The following is a 17449-nucleotide window of genomic DNA, read 5'->3' on the forward strand; positions in this document are numbered from 1 at the left end:
GCTAAGTGAAAATGCATGGTGTTATTATTTATTATGTACAGAAAAGGGTGTTACTAAACTACGAAAAGTACCAAAGATATCAAATGCAGCTGTTTATGAAGTTATTATTTATCAAATGGTGTTGTTATTTATCAAATGGTGTTGTTATTTATCAAATGCAGCTGTCTATGAAGTTGCTAGTGTAGTTTTTAGTACCCAAGTGGTGAATTTGATAATAGATTAATTGCTCAATGTTTATGGATCCATCATCTCATGCCATCATGAGGGGAATTTCTTTATAGGGTTGATCTTTAAAGAGAAATAATGATTGTTGGTTAAATACTTGAATTCTGAAATATGAATTCTGAAACTGTTGATCTTTAAAGAGAATTTACTTTTATTTCAGGAAATATGAATTCTGAAACTGTGAGTAACCTTGTTACTACTGGAGTTGGTTCTGAGGCTGCTCCGGTCGAGATTGATGAACCTAGTTCGAAAAGGCTGAGACCAGCAACCTCCGATGTTTGGAAATTTTTCAAAAAGCTCGGTCCAGATAAGGATGGAGTAGAACGTGCTGAGTGTAAAGGATGCAAGAAAGTGTTTAAAGCTGGAGGTAAGCGATATGACACTTCTACTATAAAACGGCATCTTGATAGTTGTACTCAAATTAAGCATGAAGATATTGGTCAGACTATAGCAGAATTGCAACTTAAAATGGGTTCACTTAAGATTGATTCAGGAGTAGCTAGAGATATGTTTGCTGGGTATGTAGTTGCTGGGGATAAGCCTTTTAATATGGTTGATGATAGGAGATTTAGAAATTGGGTGAAATATATTAGTCCAACTTTGAAACTTCCTTCTAGGAATACGGTTAAGGCTGACATAGTGAAAGTCCACAAGAGAGAAGCTGCGAAACTTAAAAAAAATTTAGTTTCCATTCCAAATAGAATTTGCTTAACATCTGATCTTTGGACTTCAAGTACCAATGAGGGGTTTATATGTTTGACTGCACATTTTGTTGATGAGAACTGGAAATTACAGAGTAAAATTCTCAATTTTTGTCATATGCCTCCTCCTCACACAGGATTTGAATTGTCTTCTAAAATCTTTACGCTTTTGACTGAGTGGAAAGTTGATAAAAAGATTTTTTCCATTACTTTGGATAATGCTTCTTCTAATGATACTTGTGTTGAACACTTGAAAAGTACTTTGGATGTGCATGGTTCATTGTTGTGTGGTGGTGAATTCTTTCATGTTCGTTGCTCTGCTCATATTTTAAATCTTATTGTCCAAGATGGAATGAAAATATGTGGTGATGCAGTGTGTAAGATTAGAGAGGGTATTAAGTTTCTGAGAAAATCTGAAAGTAGAATGGTTAAGTTTAAAGAATGTTTTGAAGATATTGAGGGACTTGAGTATACGACTGCATTATGTTTAGATGTTCCTACTAGGTGGAATTCACTTTATGCAATGCTTGCAAGTGCTATTCCTTATAAGAAAGCTTTTGAAATGTATAAAGTAAAAGAAGCTGGGTTTAGGGAGTATTGTCCTTCATCAGATGAGTGGAGAAGAACTGAAAAGATATGTGATTTCTTGTTACCATTTTACGAAACTACCAAGTTGATGTTTGGAACTTCTTATCCAACATCCAACTTGTATTTTTTACAAGTTTGGCAAATCCAGCTGATTTTAATGAATAGTTTGAAGAATGATGAAGTGCTTATAAGGAACATGAGAGAAAAAATGATGATTAAGTTCAAGAAATATTGGGAAGAATACAGTGTTGTTCTTGCATTTGGGGCAGTTCTTGATCCTAGATTTAAACTCAACACTTTCGTTCATTGCTATAATGAGATTGATCCTATTAGTGCTAAAGACAAAGTGGAGCATGTGAAGAGTAAGTTATACAAGCTTTTTGAGGTTTATGACCAAAATTCCTCTACAACTGTGGAGAGTTCTTCCCAATTTTCAAGTAATTTTTCTCAAGCAACATCTTCTGCAATTGGAACTCAGCTTATTAAAATTGTTGGTGTAAGTATTTTTATCTACTTGATTATATGTATTTTTTATTTTTCATGATTTTTTATTCATATATTGTTTGTAATGCAAAGGATTTGATGTCCCGTAATCAAGAAGCTGAAGTGAAAAGTGGAAAGAACCAACTGGATATTTATTTGAGTGAGGCAATATTATTTTGCAATGATGCAATCATTGATGTTTTGCAATGGTGGAAAGACAATCATCATCGTTTTCCAACACTATCACTAATGGCACGAGATTTGTTGAGCATTCCTATTACTACCGTGGCTTCAGAATCTGCATTTAGCATGGGTTCTCATGTTTTGAATAAGTATAGAAGTCGTTTGTTGTCAGATAATGTTGAAGCGGTGATTTGCACCAGAAATTGGATACGTGGATATGATGATTTTGGTATATTATATTTATGACATACATACTTGAGTTATTTTGAACATTATTATGTACTATTTTGCTAATATATTTATTTACTTTTTTCTAGAGGAAGATAAAGATCAGGAAGATATTGCAAAAGGAGAAGGCTATTCTTCAGGAGTTGGTTCCAATGATGTTATTGACTTATATGAAGATGAAGATGAAAATTAAGTGTATTGAATTAAGTTTAATTTGCTTTGAAGACTATTTATAATTATGTTTTTGGACTTTGGATTATATATTTATTTTGTCTATGGGACTATTTATAACTATGACTTGAGTATTTTGGATAATTGGATTATGTTTATTTACTTTGAAGACTATTTATATACTTTGAAGACTATTTATATTTAATATTTGTATTTATATTGATTTAAATTGAAGATATTAGATATGTTCTTATAAAAAAATTAATTAGGCGGGCTTAGCCCGATTTATATTGATTTAAATAAAAGATATTAGATATGTTCTTATTAAAAAAAAAAAACTAATTAGGCGGGCTAGGATTTTGGGACCGCCTGAATAGGCGGGGCGGGGCGGGCCAGCCCGCCTGACACCCCTAGAGGTGAGTTGCCCAATTCCATTTAGCTCTCTCACTACTCCCCTAGTTTCAGTACTAAAGTTACGTCAATTGTGGATTTGCCTCTCCTTTTGTTTATTAGCAAAACTTTGACTAATCTAGCTTCGTGTGTGTTTGGATTTCAGTTTGCAAACGTGAGTTTGCATAAAATTAATTTTATAAAATTGATTTTGATAAAAAGTAAGTTTGGGATAACGTGATTTATGTTTGACAATATTTGTATCAAAATTAATTATAGCAAAATAAATGTTGTTTGAATTATACTACTCAAAATCACTTTTAGATGAAAAATTACTAAAAGAGACATCAATTTAAATTATTTTTTTTATATACATGCAAAAATAGAACCTAACAAAAATAATATAAAAAATATTTATTATATAAATAAATAAATACAATAAAAAAATATAAAAGAGAGTACTATAAATTTTATAATGTTAAACAAAAAAAATATTCTATAATTTTTCTAATATTACCCTGTACTCTTTAATTTAGTATTATTTTGGACTATAAATTTTCATTATTTATGGCTATATTGTTATTTATAATTAATTTTTTATTTATTTTGTCCTTTTTTTTATAGAATCATAGTTTATATTATACAAAATTTTGATAATAAACGTAGTATATAATAATTATAATTACAAATTTTACAAAGTCAAAATAAAAAATAAAAAATTTAATATAAAACAAAGATAGAGTACATCAAAGAATAGAAAAAAAAATCATACAGATAAAAAATAATAAAAATTTCATAAAACCATCAACATATATCATATGAACAAAAAAATACAATAAAAATTAAATAAAATAAATAACAAAATAAAAAAATTTCATACACAACATAAATACAATATAGTAAAAGATAGAAAAAAAGAATTCATATAAAAAAATAATAAAAAAATTATAAAAGCAAATATATATATATATATATGTCAAACAAAAAGGAAAAAAAAGATTGAAATAGAGCATATATCAAGTGGAAAAAAAGAATAGATAAGCATTGAGAAAAACTGAAAATTGATGCAACAAAATAAATTTGAAAAGCAGAATAAGTTTGTTATCAATGGAGTGTCCAACTCACTTCCGCAGTGCCCCCATTTCGCGCCTGGCGCTCCTGAGTTGTTCCTCCCAATTTGCTGCTGCCACCAAGGAAATGGACAACCCATTTCGTGGGAGCTAAACCTGATATGTTTGCCCATTTTGTGGGCACCTAGAGTGAAATGGAGTTGAATTCCATTTCGCAGACGCCGGCCAAGAAATGGAAGTGCGTATTTTCAGAAAAATTTCAAACCATGTGCATTTTGGGAATTAAAACATTTTACATGCGTATTTAGGTAAAAAAGCCATATATGTTAACTCATGTGAACAAATTTACCAATAAGATTTTCTTGTTTACTTTATTGGCATTTAAATTTGCATTCAAACATGGATGTAAAAGAAGAAAATAAAATCATACTCTGGACTAATTAAAAATAAAACATTTTTTTAAAAAAATAATTATAAATATTTTCTATAAAATATTAAAAATAATAATTAAAAATATTTTCTACAAGTTATTAAAAATTCAAAACGTTATAATTTTAAATTATAATTTTTTTATTTTTAATGATTTGTTGAGCATTTATTAAAATAAAAAATTTAAATTTTTTTTAATAACAATCTTAACTTGTATTCTTAGATATAAGAATTCATAATAACTAAATTCAAAATTAATTAATATTTTATCAAAATTAAATATTAAATAGAATAAAAATATTTTTATATGAAAACCAATCAATTATCTGCATATTATCATGGTTAATAAATTCAATAATGCTAACTGACCAACAAAATATAATATTTTTCGCAAATATTTCACTAATTTTAAATATTAAAGACTAAATTTTAAATCTTAATAAATATTTTTAGAAAATATTTGACTTTTAAAAATTTATAAAAAAATATTTATAATTATTTTTTTATTTATGATTGAATATACTCTTTTTATTGAATTCATTATGGATATTATTAAATGTACTATTTATTGTACTCTTTATATATGCTTGGATCATATATAAATAGATGTAAATTAATTCGATCTACTATGGTCCAAAATTAATTCGAAGCAGACCCATTCAAATTACTAGGAACGTCGTGCATAATTCGAATCACCCTGATTCAAACTACCCTAAGACTACATGCAAGCATAATTCAAATTAGACAAATTCGAATTACAAGCATTACTACTAATTCAAATAGGACTAATTCGAATTAGTGTTGGTTTGTCTAATTCGAATGAGACTGATTCGAATTACATAAGAATGTGCTCTTGGGAGATCGTGGTAATGTTTTTCAATTTAGTAGAATTGTGTAATTTGGTCCTCCATTTGATTTAATTTAGTCGCGCCCCATCTTCCGGCGTTTCATTAAACCGCCGCGAAATGTTTTGCGGCGGTTCAAAACCGCCGCTAAACAGCTCCAGCAACTGCCGCCAAGTGCCGCTTTTGTTGTAGTGATCATTTTGTTACAGCTTGTTAAATTTATAATTGTTTTATCTGTTAGAAATAAGAGATTAAACTGGAAAAAGAAAATATGTATTATTGAATATATTTAAGTTGTCTGGAATGATACAATATAAAAATGTATTTATAAGTGCTAAGAGAATCGTAAAAATAAAGACGTAATAATAAATATTCAGATATACTAAATAATTTTAATGAATGCTAATTGATTCTAATATATTCTAACATCCCCCTCAAACTCACCTGAGTTTGAAACTTATTTAAAATACAAATAAAAAAATGCATAAACTGATAAAACGGATGTAGACGGAACTGTCAGAAGAAAGTGCAGATGGAACTGCCGCTGTCTGAAGGAGCGCAGACGAAACTGCCGGAAGGAAGCGCAGACGGAACTGTCACAAAAAAACGCAGACAGAACTATCACAAGAAAACGCAAATAGAACTATCGGAAGAGTGGCCAACTGCCGAAAAACTGCTGAAAGGATGGTAAACTGTCGAAAAACTACTGAAAAAGTGACAAAGTGTAACTATCGAGAGGGGACAAAAAATATATGGTTTCTCCACGAGAATAAATAAGTAGTGAATGAGCTTATTGGTTAGATGAGAAAGTATCAAAGTATTGATAAAAGAGAAGAAAAAAAAATGGCACGGAAGAAAAATATGAAAAATACGATAATTTTACCAGAAGAAAAACAATCTATCATCTTCAAGAAAGATACCATAGCTCTGATACCATGTTAGAAACAAGAGACTAAACTGGAAAAAGGATTTGTGTATTATTGAGTATATTCAAGTTGTCTGGAATGATACAATATAAAAAAGTATTTATAGGTGCTAAAAAAAACGTAATAATAAAGACATAATATTCTATAATAAACAGATATATTAAATAATTCTAATGAATGTTAATTAGCCTTAATATATTCTGACATTATCCATATAATAATTATTTTTTGTACACCTTATTGTTGTTAATTACCACAATCTAATTTATCATATACGCTGAATATTTGATTGTTACTATTATATATAATATTCAAGTAAAGCATTAATAGAGTAAGATCTTTTATTATATTTAGAGATTTATTATTTTCATAAAATTAAATTATTAAAAATAAATATTTTATAATCTAAGCTATTTTTTATTGTATAATTATTAAAAAAGATATTAATAATTTAGATATATATAATATCTTCATTGGATTAACATAAATGTTGCATTTGATTCGGAGAATAAGATAAAACAAAACACTAAAAACAAGTCACTAAAAATAGAGACACAAAAATTAATATTTTTGTATTTTATTTGATGATAAACTAGAACAATTTATAAAAATTTAATTTACTCTTTTTTTTTCATACAAAAAATTTAGAAAAAATATAATAATAAAAAATATAATTATAAAAACTTGATAAAAATAAAAAATACGTTATATCTCTTGGTAGTATCATTGTGTTCTTTTTATCGGACACAAAATACACTAATTCAATATCTCTAAATACAATGTCTCTATTCATATTTTATCTATCAAACATGATTTTATATCTCTATGTCCCCATGCCTATACATATAAATAATTGCAGCAAAAAAGAAATATATTAGTACATCATATAAAATAAAAGAAAAATGTTCAACTCAGAATTTATTTTTTAGCCAGTTTTGTTTTAATCATCAACTTAAATTTTTTAGTATAATAATCTAATAATATATTTTTAGTCCACATTTATAAACTTTAATGCCTAATTACTAATAAAAAATAATAAATAATAAATTTTATTGATTTTCTCACATTTTTCAAAATAAAACACTAAAAACGCCAACTATAATCTTAATAGTCATCTTCCTCCTCGCCATTGTTCTCATCCTCGTCCGACTCGATTTGTGGTGGCAGCAATGGTCGTAAAACATCATTGGGGCTGCTTGACATATACTAGCTAGCCTCATTCTACTCCTATTTTAACTTTGCCTTCTTAATATTTTCAATCATCTAACTTCCTGTGATTATTTTCTAAAGGAGCTGAGCCAAACTTATATTTAAGCCTATTGGTACATTCATCCGTTATGTTGAATGACATGCTAGAAAATATCTTTATTGAGGTTTTTCTCACAAATCAAGAATGAGAATTTTATCAGAAAAAGTAGTTCCGTACATGGTTTTTAGAGAAGAATATCCCTTTTCCCATAAACCTAATTTTTTTTAATCCAACAATACACATTCCCTCTGTATGTGGGGTGAATATGAACTAGATGAAATTAATTAAGTGGAAAAAAAAGACGGCGAAGAAGGGAAGATAGATGGATTACATAATATTAACTAAGTATAGAGACTTAAAAGTGGGAAAAAAAAAATCTTACACACAAGAACGTTCTGGTGTAAAAACATGTTATGAAAACAAGAATGGTTTAGCTAGAGAAAAAATAAGTAAAAACTAAAAATTAAGTTGGAAGAATAAGAAATCATTTCGGACAAAGAATAATAGTAGTGTATATAGAATGGAAAATGCTACTTGTACAATAAAATTCAGTTTTTGGTCTGTCTTTAATATTATTTAATTATTTTTTAATTAAAATATATTTCTATTTTTTAGATACACATTTATAATTAAAATTAATTTAAATTTTAAAAACTAAAGTTTTTTTAACTTTCTACACACTTCATACTTAGTTATTATTTCCTTCTTTTACGTTCCTTCTCTCTCTGTAACACGATTTTCTTCTTTCTTCTATTCTTCTATCTCATTCTCCGCTTCTTTCTTATAGTGACCGTAATTTCTTTTTCAATTGTAACACATCTAAAATTATTAACTTATACCGAAAATATTTTGAAATACATCCAAAATCATAAATCTAAAATTTAAATTTAAACATTAAAAAATAATTGTAACACATCTAAAATTATGAAGTGATACACAAAATATTTCTAAAACACATTCAAAATCATAAATAAAAAAATTTAAACTCTTACAGTGTTGACAATTTGAGGATTGTGATTTTTTAAGTTGTTTTTCTACCTAAATCATTCTCCAATGCAAATTAAAGATGTTGTATATGACATGTAAAATCAATATGATTGAATAACTAAACAGATACATATGGTTAACTATATATCACTTTCTCTTAAACACATCCAAAATACATGAGTCCACTTCCAACGAAGAATGATTAGCGACGCTGATGAGGACTAACGCGACGAGGAGTAGGACTAAGCGAGGCTGCGGACTGAGCGGCGAGGAGGAAGGCGATGCCAAGGACGAGCGAGGTGGACGACGGCGTTGCAGAGAAATGGCGAAGCGGAAGAACGGCGCTAAGGATGACGCGGCAGCGCCGAGGAGGACGGCGGTGCGAACGAATAATCACACGGACGAATTAAAATCTTCAATTTTACTGAATTTATATTTTTGGAAGTGTATTTAAATGATAATCTGTTAATAATTAAAAATAATAAAACTGAAACAGAAATTTTAAATTTTAGTTTTATTTAGTTTGTATTTATATGTGTATTCAATTTTAAAAAGACACTAAATCTATTTAAATGTGTTTATTTTACTTTTTTTTAAATTATTATAATAAAAAGTTGAATATTGTACCATTTTTAAAAAATACATAGTTAAATTGATATAGAATAAGAGTTATTTATAACGCTAATAAAATTGTTAAGTTACATCTGGAAAACTAAACTTATCAATTCAACACATAAATTTGATTACAATAATACATTTATAACAAAAATAAATAAATAAATAAAGAGAAATTCTTGAGAATTAGTCATTTTTAGTATTTTTTTGTCATTATTTAGTCAGCACAAATACTAAACTATCTTTAATAAATAAATTTTATTAATTTATGTGTGCAAATTCTAAAAAATATGAGCGTAAATTATTAATTTATGTGTGCAAAACGTTGTAAATATAAATATAAATTATTTTCAGTCAAGTACGGATAAAAAATAATAATATTTACTTGCCATCTAACATTGTTCATAAATAAATTCTCAATTTTTGAACATTTCAAAAGATATTTGAGCGAAGGTCACAGTCCATAGTAAATAGCCAGCTTCTCTATTACTTGGTCTATTAAAATAATAACCTCTTTTTTTTTCGATGAAGGAACTTTTGAGATAATGGCTATTAAAGTCTTGTTAACATAGGCAATAATCTCAGTTCGAAACACTCCCTTCACCCCAAGTTATAAGTGAAGTTGCCACCATATCCTATGCTTGTTGATAGAATTTGGCAAGTAGACCATCACTACTGAATGCTTTCCAGTCATGATTTTGAAAACTTGGACCAACTGGTCAAACTAGTCTAACTATAAACTGGCAGCATTAACAATCCAATCAGATATACAAAATCGTTGAAATAAAAACCAGTAGAGAATCGTTGAATCGGCCGAAAAATTAGCTGGTTGGATCGAACCAAGAATCGGCCGGTAAAAAAACAGTGTCGTTTTTTGCTTAATTGGTTAAACGAAGAAAATTCGACCATGCTCTCTTCACATCTCACTCTCTCACTCGCTCAAGCTGCAAAACTCTGAATCGCTCCCCCTTCTCCAACCCTAGCTGCTGCATCCGCCAGTCCGTCCATCGAGCTCGACCATCATTCGTCCGTCGAGCTCAGCCATCACCCGTTCATGTAACCACTGCCCCCAAGTCTCCAGCCCCTGCACTCTTCTTCTGCGAGCTCTCGGCCCATCCGTCATCTTCATCTTCTCGCCGTCGTCTGCATCTTCTCGACGTCATTTGGTTGGCATCCGTCAATTAATGGTCTGTCAACGTCATCTTCGAAGGTCAGTGGCTCAATCGCTTGTTCTTCGTTATTTTTTTTTGGTGAACTATTACTTGCTTATTGATTAGCTTTGGTTCTGTTATGCTGCTGTTTTATGTGTCACTGTGTTGTGATTTTATTATTTAATTTATTTATTATTGATTATTGAATGAGTTGTGATTATTGATTAGCTTTGATTCTGCTATGTTGCTGTTTTGTGTGTTGTAATTTTATTATTTTAATTTATTGATTATTAATTATTGAATATCTTGTTATTATTGATTAATGATTTGTTGTTGGCTTGTTACGTTATTTTTTGCTATTTTGTTTTGTGATTTAATTGTATTTAGATTGTGACTGTGTTGTTGATTTAGGCTGTGTTTGTTTATAGAGACAGGACACTGAGACACAAAATCATGTTTGACAGAGGAGACATGGATAGAGATAGTGTGTCCAGAGACACTAAATTAGTGTATTTTGTATCCATCCTGACAAGAAGGACACGGGGACACTAACAACGGATACAACTTATTTTTCATTATTTTCGTTAATTTTTCATAATTATATTTTTTATTATTATATTTTTTATCTCAAATTTTTTGAATGAAAAAAAATGAGAATAAATGATATTTTCATAATTTGTTCTAGTTTATCACCAAACAGAATACAAGAACACAAAATTTTGGGTCTATGTCCATCAGTGTCTTGTCCTGTCCTGTTCTCAGAAACAAACGCAGCTTTATTGGTTTCAGTTATGAATAATAGTATCAACCAAGAAGTATTTACTGATAATAATTTGACTGCTAATCCTCCTGTTTCGAATGATGCGACTGATCTTAGTGCTTCTAATTCTAATGATAGTCAGTCACAAGCTTCTTTCAATATACGGAAAAAAACATATCTAACTTGGAAATATGTTGTTTTATAAATAGTGAATGGAAAGGTACAATATCAATGTTTGTTTTGTCTACAAAGTTTGGTTGATGATTTTTTATGTATTGTTTTAAATTTAAAAAATATTTTAAAATTTATATTAGACTATAATTATGTTTTAGAGTATTTATTTATAATTTATTTACTATTTTTTCGGTTGGACTACGAACTAATTAAACCAATTAATCAATAAACCATTAATTAGAGTGATTTGATTATCGATCCAATTTTTAGAAGTTTACTTTCAGCTTCTCATAGAAAAAACAACATCTCTAATCTCCTAATTAGACACTTCCTTAGTTAAAGTCTCATAATCCGAGTCTTGTAAACCAAGGAAAAGGTTAGAAACCGCAAAGGAATTGTAATTTGAGTTAGACCAACAAAGACTTTTAAAAAGGTTAACACCTCAAATTTTAAGAATGTCCACATTATTCATCCATTCTCTTTTCTCGTTCTTAAGCACTGTGATTTTGTTTTGCTTCTTTCTACCATTAGCCTTCAGGTGGATATATTTTGAATTTCTGTCTTCGAATCTGATAGCATGGCATCTCAACATTTGTTGCAAGTAATTTTTTTTTTGAATAGTAATAATTTCATACTTCTTCAATAAGTAAACTTTTAGTTGTACATTTAACATTTTTTGCATTTATTTGTATAAAAATAAAACAACGGCCAATTTACCTATTTAAATTATTTGAAGAATTATGTTACCAGATTACAATTTTTGGAAAATACAGATGCAAATGCAACTTCTATACATCTATAGAAACTGCGACACCCTCCCACGAATTAAGATTGTAGGTAAATCGCTACACCCTGTCACGATTTACATTAAATGACGTGCATGCAGAAACCGCTACATCCACTACAACAAAAACGGCATTTAGCGGCGGTTTCTGGAGCCGTTTAGCAGCGGTTTTGAACTGCCGCAAAACATTTCGCAGCGGTTTTATGAAACGCCTGAAGATAGAGCGCGGCAAAACGGATAGCGGCAGTTTTAGTCAACCGCTGGAATAACCGCCGCAAAATGCAATTTGGGTTTGGCGGCGGTTATTAACCGCCGCAGTTATTAAACGAATGCAGACATAACATATATAACAAAATTGTCATAACATCATCCAAAATAAACTAAGAATGCTCAAGTCGAATAAAATAAGCATAACGTACTAAACCTACTTAAATGTAAAGGTATCCAAGACCAATAATTGGAGTTCAAAATTTTTGTTGCGGGTTGTGATTGCCAGATGAAGATGGCCCTGTGCATGACGAGTCCGGTGTACCGCCCACAAAAGCCAATTCTTCAGCAATCTCAACTGGCAAATTGCCTCCTAACTGTTGGACTATATATCCCAAGACCTTATGTATTGACTGTCTCTTTGCCCGCTCTTCTTCTAACTTAGCCGTCAATTCTGCAATCATCCTCTTATCCTCTGCATTGGACTCTTCAGAACCCGACGGTTGTCCAGCAGCGTTACCAAAGACTTGGGTGGGACATGGTCCAGCACCTAGGGCACGAACTCGTCCTGGGTGCTCCTTTCCGAGAACTTGTGCTAGCGAGTCATTTTGTGAAAGGTGCTTACAGGATCCATCCTGCCTCTCAACATTCGCAATTGCTTCCTACAAATATACAACATTGGAAAGGAAGAAGTTAAAAATAGCACGATATATACAGTAAGCTATATATTGCTTCAAATTTTCAAACATGACTTACACTAACAACACACGCATCGGGATGGATATACGAGCCATCTTTTTTCTTATGAGTCATGATAAACAACTCTCCTCTACCAACGGGCCTTCCTTGCTCTCTCTCCTATATCGTTAATATTGACACAATTTAGTAAACAACAACATTTTTCAGGAAGCTTAATCAAAATCTAATGCAAATAATGACTTATTACCACTTCGTCTTTTTTTCTTGCCAATTTTTTGGAACCCCCAGTATGTGTGTACAGTTGCTTGCTCCGATTTAAAGTGTTCTGTTTACACTTTTTCTATGAACAAATAACAAAACAAATGTAAATGAGAAAGAAAAAGTTGAATATAAAATGTAACGGAATTAAATTGTATAAACATGTTTTTTTTTTGTGGAAATAATAAAATATACCAAGGCTTACCTGTGTTTCTTCATTCAGGCGATAGTCAACGAACCTTTTCCAATCATTTTTGTCTATTCCTTTCGGGTGATGCTGAAGATTTTCCTCATAAGTCCTTATTTGTTTGTAACACCTATGAAACAAGTGGTGCCTTGTATCCTTCCAGTTCTTTCCTATTCTCTTCAAAATATCGCGCTTTATTTTTCCTCCGGCATCGTCCTCATAGTAAAAGTCCCGCTGCAATTAGTATACATTGTCATTAACGAAGATCAACGAACAAGTATAAGACTAATAATTTGAAGAAATGCCACAACCACTACAGGCTAATTTAAATTGTTAAAGTATGACCCTTAAATCCAGTACAAGCAGTCGCAATTACGTATACATGAGAAGTGCTTAAATGATGATGTGAAAAACACAATATGAAAATTTTACTACCCATATAATTTACCCATGCAAAAGACCTTAGAAAAAATACCAAATACTAAAATTGCTTAAATTGTAGAAGCTTAAAGCTGTACCTTAAGCATGTCGTACGCATGTTCCCTCTTTGCTTTGCTTACCAGCTTCCAACTGTGTAAGTGTATGGGGAACTGGAAATAATCCGCACCCAAACTCCCGATGAAACCACTCAATAATCCTGCCGCCTGACCAATCGGTTGCAGCTCACTGTTAAATAGGAGTACTATCTTTGTATTGGAAGGGAGGGCTATAGCCTCCTTCACGCTCAGCTTAGAAACTTTTCTCACGCCGTCCTCTAAGAAGTGTATGGGAAACAAAATTACTATATAATCATTGCACAAAAGAAAAATAGAAGTAAAGGACTATGAAGATAACTGCCTACGAAAATGGAAGAAAAAAAATGTTTATCGATAACAGTAACTTCCCAGAAATCTGTATCTTTGGCTTTCTTATTGTTATGCTGACCTTCGACTTCTTGGGCAGCAAACAAGTCGTCGATGTGGTCATCAAACGACGGAACTTCATCCACCTCTGGGTCGTAATCCTCATCCCCTAATTCATGACCAGCCACTTACGCGCGATGCCGAGTCTCTATGTTGTCTGTTGGAGTTTGAGGGTCATCAACAATACTCGACCGTGCATTCCTATGATCGATGCGCGGTGCATGAAACGGTTCATTCATACGGGTTGTCGGAGCTCTATTAGCTGAGGATGAAATCGGAGGAGCCCTATCACGTGGTTGTTCCCGTGATGTCTGAGATCCTCTAGTCGTGGACACAACCTTAACGCAATGTGAAACCATTTAGAACTATATCTTAGAGAATGAATTAATATTGAGAATTATTTTATTTCATAAACTAATAATTTTGCCGGGAGAAAAATTAATGCGGTTCGATGACACAATTGAAGGACATACAATTTTCACATAAGGTTACGTCAAGAAATGTTAACCACAAACACTAACCGTTGTCTCTTCAGTACCGGCATTAGTTCCGGCATCTTTCGGGGGTTCCCGTATAATGTTGTACCTTGGTTTCCTAGGCATCCTTACAAACCTGTATAGAAAACAATAGTAGTAGACAAATGACAAGCACAGCGTAAAAAAACGCTTAAAGCAAATAGAGAATACAAATTATACCCCAAAAATAGGGAATAAAAAATTATGAAATCTATATGGAACACTATAAGGCACATTACATGATACATCATAGACTGATAGAATATTAGAATTTATTTTTTTTAAATAAATTAACAACATAATCAACTAAGTCTAATTAAATTAGTTTAAAATAAAAAACATTAATTAGTTTTAATGTTAGTTGAAGTCTTACTATTTAATAGGATTAATAACTGGTTTCTCAATAAATTTAAATGTGTCAAAATTAAAAATGTGTGTATCAATTTAATTCTTGACCCGATAAGTAAAACAACTTGTATAAGTGTAAAATTATTTATTACTAAAAACCAATAATCAAGCTTGACAAACTGCAACGGTTATACCAAATTGGATATTCAATATTCGAATATATAAACAAATAATAGTGGTATGGTATAATATTACAATAAATATAAAGGTGAGTTGTTATGTAGAGGTGGGTTCCCTAATGAATCTTGCATTGAAACTCTTCCCTGCTCCCTACTTACCTTACTTATATTTGGCGATAAAAAAGGGAGTAGAATTTAAATCAAGAATGCATAAATAATCCAAATCCATCAACCAAGGTCAAACTCACAGTAATAACACCTTCCTCACAGTATTAGCAGCAACCATACCAAATTAATTAGCTAATAACATAACTTCAACGACAATTAGTAAACCATATCAAGAAGTTCTTATCTCATAAGCCATAACATAGCAGCAGCAACAACCAACAAAATTAACCCAGAATTAACATATGCAATCCAAGAAAAAAAATACAGAAGGAACGGAACAAAAGCAACTAAAATCAGACAAATGGGGATGGCGAACAATGAAAAGTATAAAAAAGTAAAGACACGAACAAAAAAGGCAAGAATACGAACCAATGAAGGGACGGCGTAGAGACGAAAAACACACGACAGCCGGCAGGAGAAAGGAAAGAAGAGCAGCGGCTACGGGAGAATAAGGGAGACTGTTGGATTCCTGAACCAGGCCTTTTTATTTGTTTTTTGGTATCCAAAATGACGTTTAGATCCTTCATTTATTTTCAAGAAACAAAATAAAAACATCATGGAAGTTACACTTATCTGTAATCATAATACTGGAAGAGGAGAAAGGAAAATACGCATAACTAACTTATGATTAGTCTAAAATAATGAAAGAAGAGAAGGGAAATTACATAAGAAATCTACTTAACACATGTTTTTAATGAAAGGCTTGATTTGATTAATATGACTGTATATATGATAAGTAGAATGACATATTGATATATAATCTTTTTATATATATGTATATAAAAAAAATAGACCAAAATTTTCAACTCAAAATAATAAGATAACTAAATTAAGGTACCATATATCATGTACGATCAATATCTATACATCATGTGTGTATGTATAATCAACTTAGAATATATGAATGTTGTATTTTTAATAATTTAGGATTAATATCAAATAAATATTATTAACGGATTTGAACAATAAGAATTAATTAATACAACATTTATAAAATATAATTTCTTATATTTAGAGTCCTAACTTTTTATTCAGTATAATAAATAAATATACCTATAAATTAAATTTAGCATCAAAAGTGGGATTGGGATTGGGAGAAAAGACAAAGACAATGACAAAAGCAAATAAACTTTTATGAGCAAATAGAATCTAAGCAAAGCAAAGCACAATCATCCATTCTAACAAAAAGATGCTATATATGAAACTAGGGGGTGGGCATGGTTTGAATTTTTATAAATCCAAACTGGATCCACTTCAGAACCAGTTTTTTGGTTTTAAATTCGATTTTTTTTTTTAATCCAAATCTAAAATCCAGTTTTTTTTATAAAATCCAGTTTTAAAATCGGATTTTTTAACCAAAAATCCAGTTTTAAAACCAATTTTTGAAAATCCAGTTTTAAAACCAGTGTATTCAACCAAAAATCTAATTTTAAAACTAGTTTTTAAAAATCCAATTTTCAAACCAGATATTTTAATAAAAAATTCAATTATGTGTCTTTCAAAATAAGACTGCAAAAAGCTATCAGCTGAAAAGACCCAAACACTTTAACAAGAAACAGAAGAAGATGGTGCTGACAAGAATAAGCTATTTAGCTTAAAGACTAAAAGAGCCACTATTGACCATGATGAAGAAGAAAGATATTTATGATTAAGAAGAAATTAAATTAAAAAATAAAAATAGAACTGGATTCACACATGCACATGCCTCTTCCAATATCGTAGTAGTAGGAGAGTGAAGGGACCAAAACCAACATAGAAAAGGGTAGTAAAAGATTAATAGGAACCCTTTAAATGACTTAATTATCAATCCAATTTCAAGAAAAATAGGAAAACCAGACAATAACACAAACACAAACACTGCATAATTCATAAGTCTGTTTAACCAATTATATTAATCCAAGCTTTTAGTTTTTTCCTTCCTTCATCCTAGCCACAAAAACAACACCACCCTATGCAAAAGAATCCACAGTACTTCTATCTTTCCTTTTCCAAAACAAACCAAAAAATATGTTAAGTCTTACATATAA

General features: G+C 30.5%; 1 protein-coding gene and 1 long non-coding RNA gene across 2 annotated transcripts; both read left to right on the forward strand.

Moving 5' to 3' along the window:
- Nucleotides 1–390: 390 nt before the first annotated feature.
- On the forward strand, nt 391–2107 carry LOC140180258 (zinc finger BED domain-containing protein RICESLEEPER 2-like). The gene is made up of 2 exons (XM_072220712.1): nt 391–1951; nt 2091–2107. Exons 1-2 carry the CDS (start codon nt 391–393, stop codon nt 2105–2107), a joined length of 1578 nt encoding a protein of 525 aa, XP_072076813.1.
- A 69-nt stretch (nt 2108–2176) lies between these two features.
- Nucleotides 2177–2615, forward strand: LOC140179857 (uncharacterized). The gene is made up of 2 exons (XR_011873683.1): nt 2177–2409; nt 2498–2615. It is a non-coding gene; the product is annotated as an uncharacterized lncRNA (long non-coding RNA).
- The last annotated feature ends 14834 nt before the right edge of the window (nt 2616–17449 follow it).

The sequence above is a fragment of the Arachis hypogaea genome, chromosome 16 (genome assembly GCF_003086295.3).
Source record: "Arachis hypogaea cultivar Tifrunner chromosome 16, arahy.Tifrunner.gnm2.J5K5, whole genome shotgun sequence".
Lineage (NCBI taxonomy): Eukaryota > Viridiplantae > Streptophyta > Magnoliopsida > Fabales > Fabaceae > Arachis > Arachis hypogaea.

Bases quoted from the DNA above. Each gene is read 5' to 3' on its own strand.
- LOC140180258 (XM_072220712.1), top strand. From the start codon at position 391: ATGAATTCTGAAACTGTGAGTAACCTTGTTACTACTGGAGTTGGTTCT.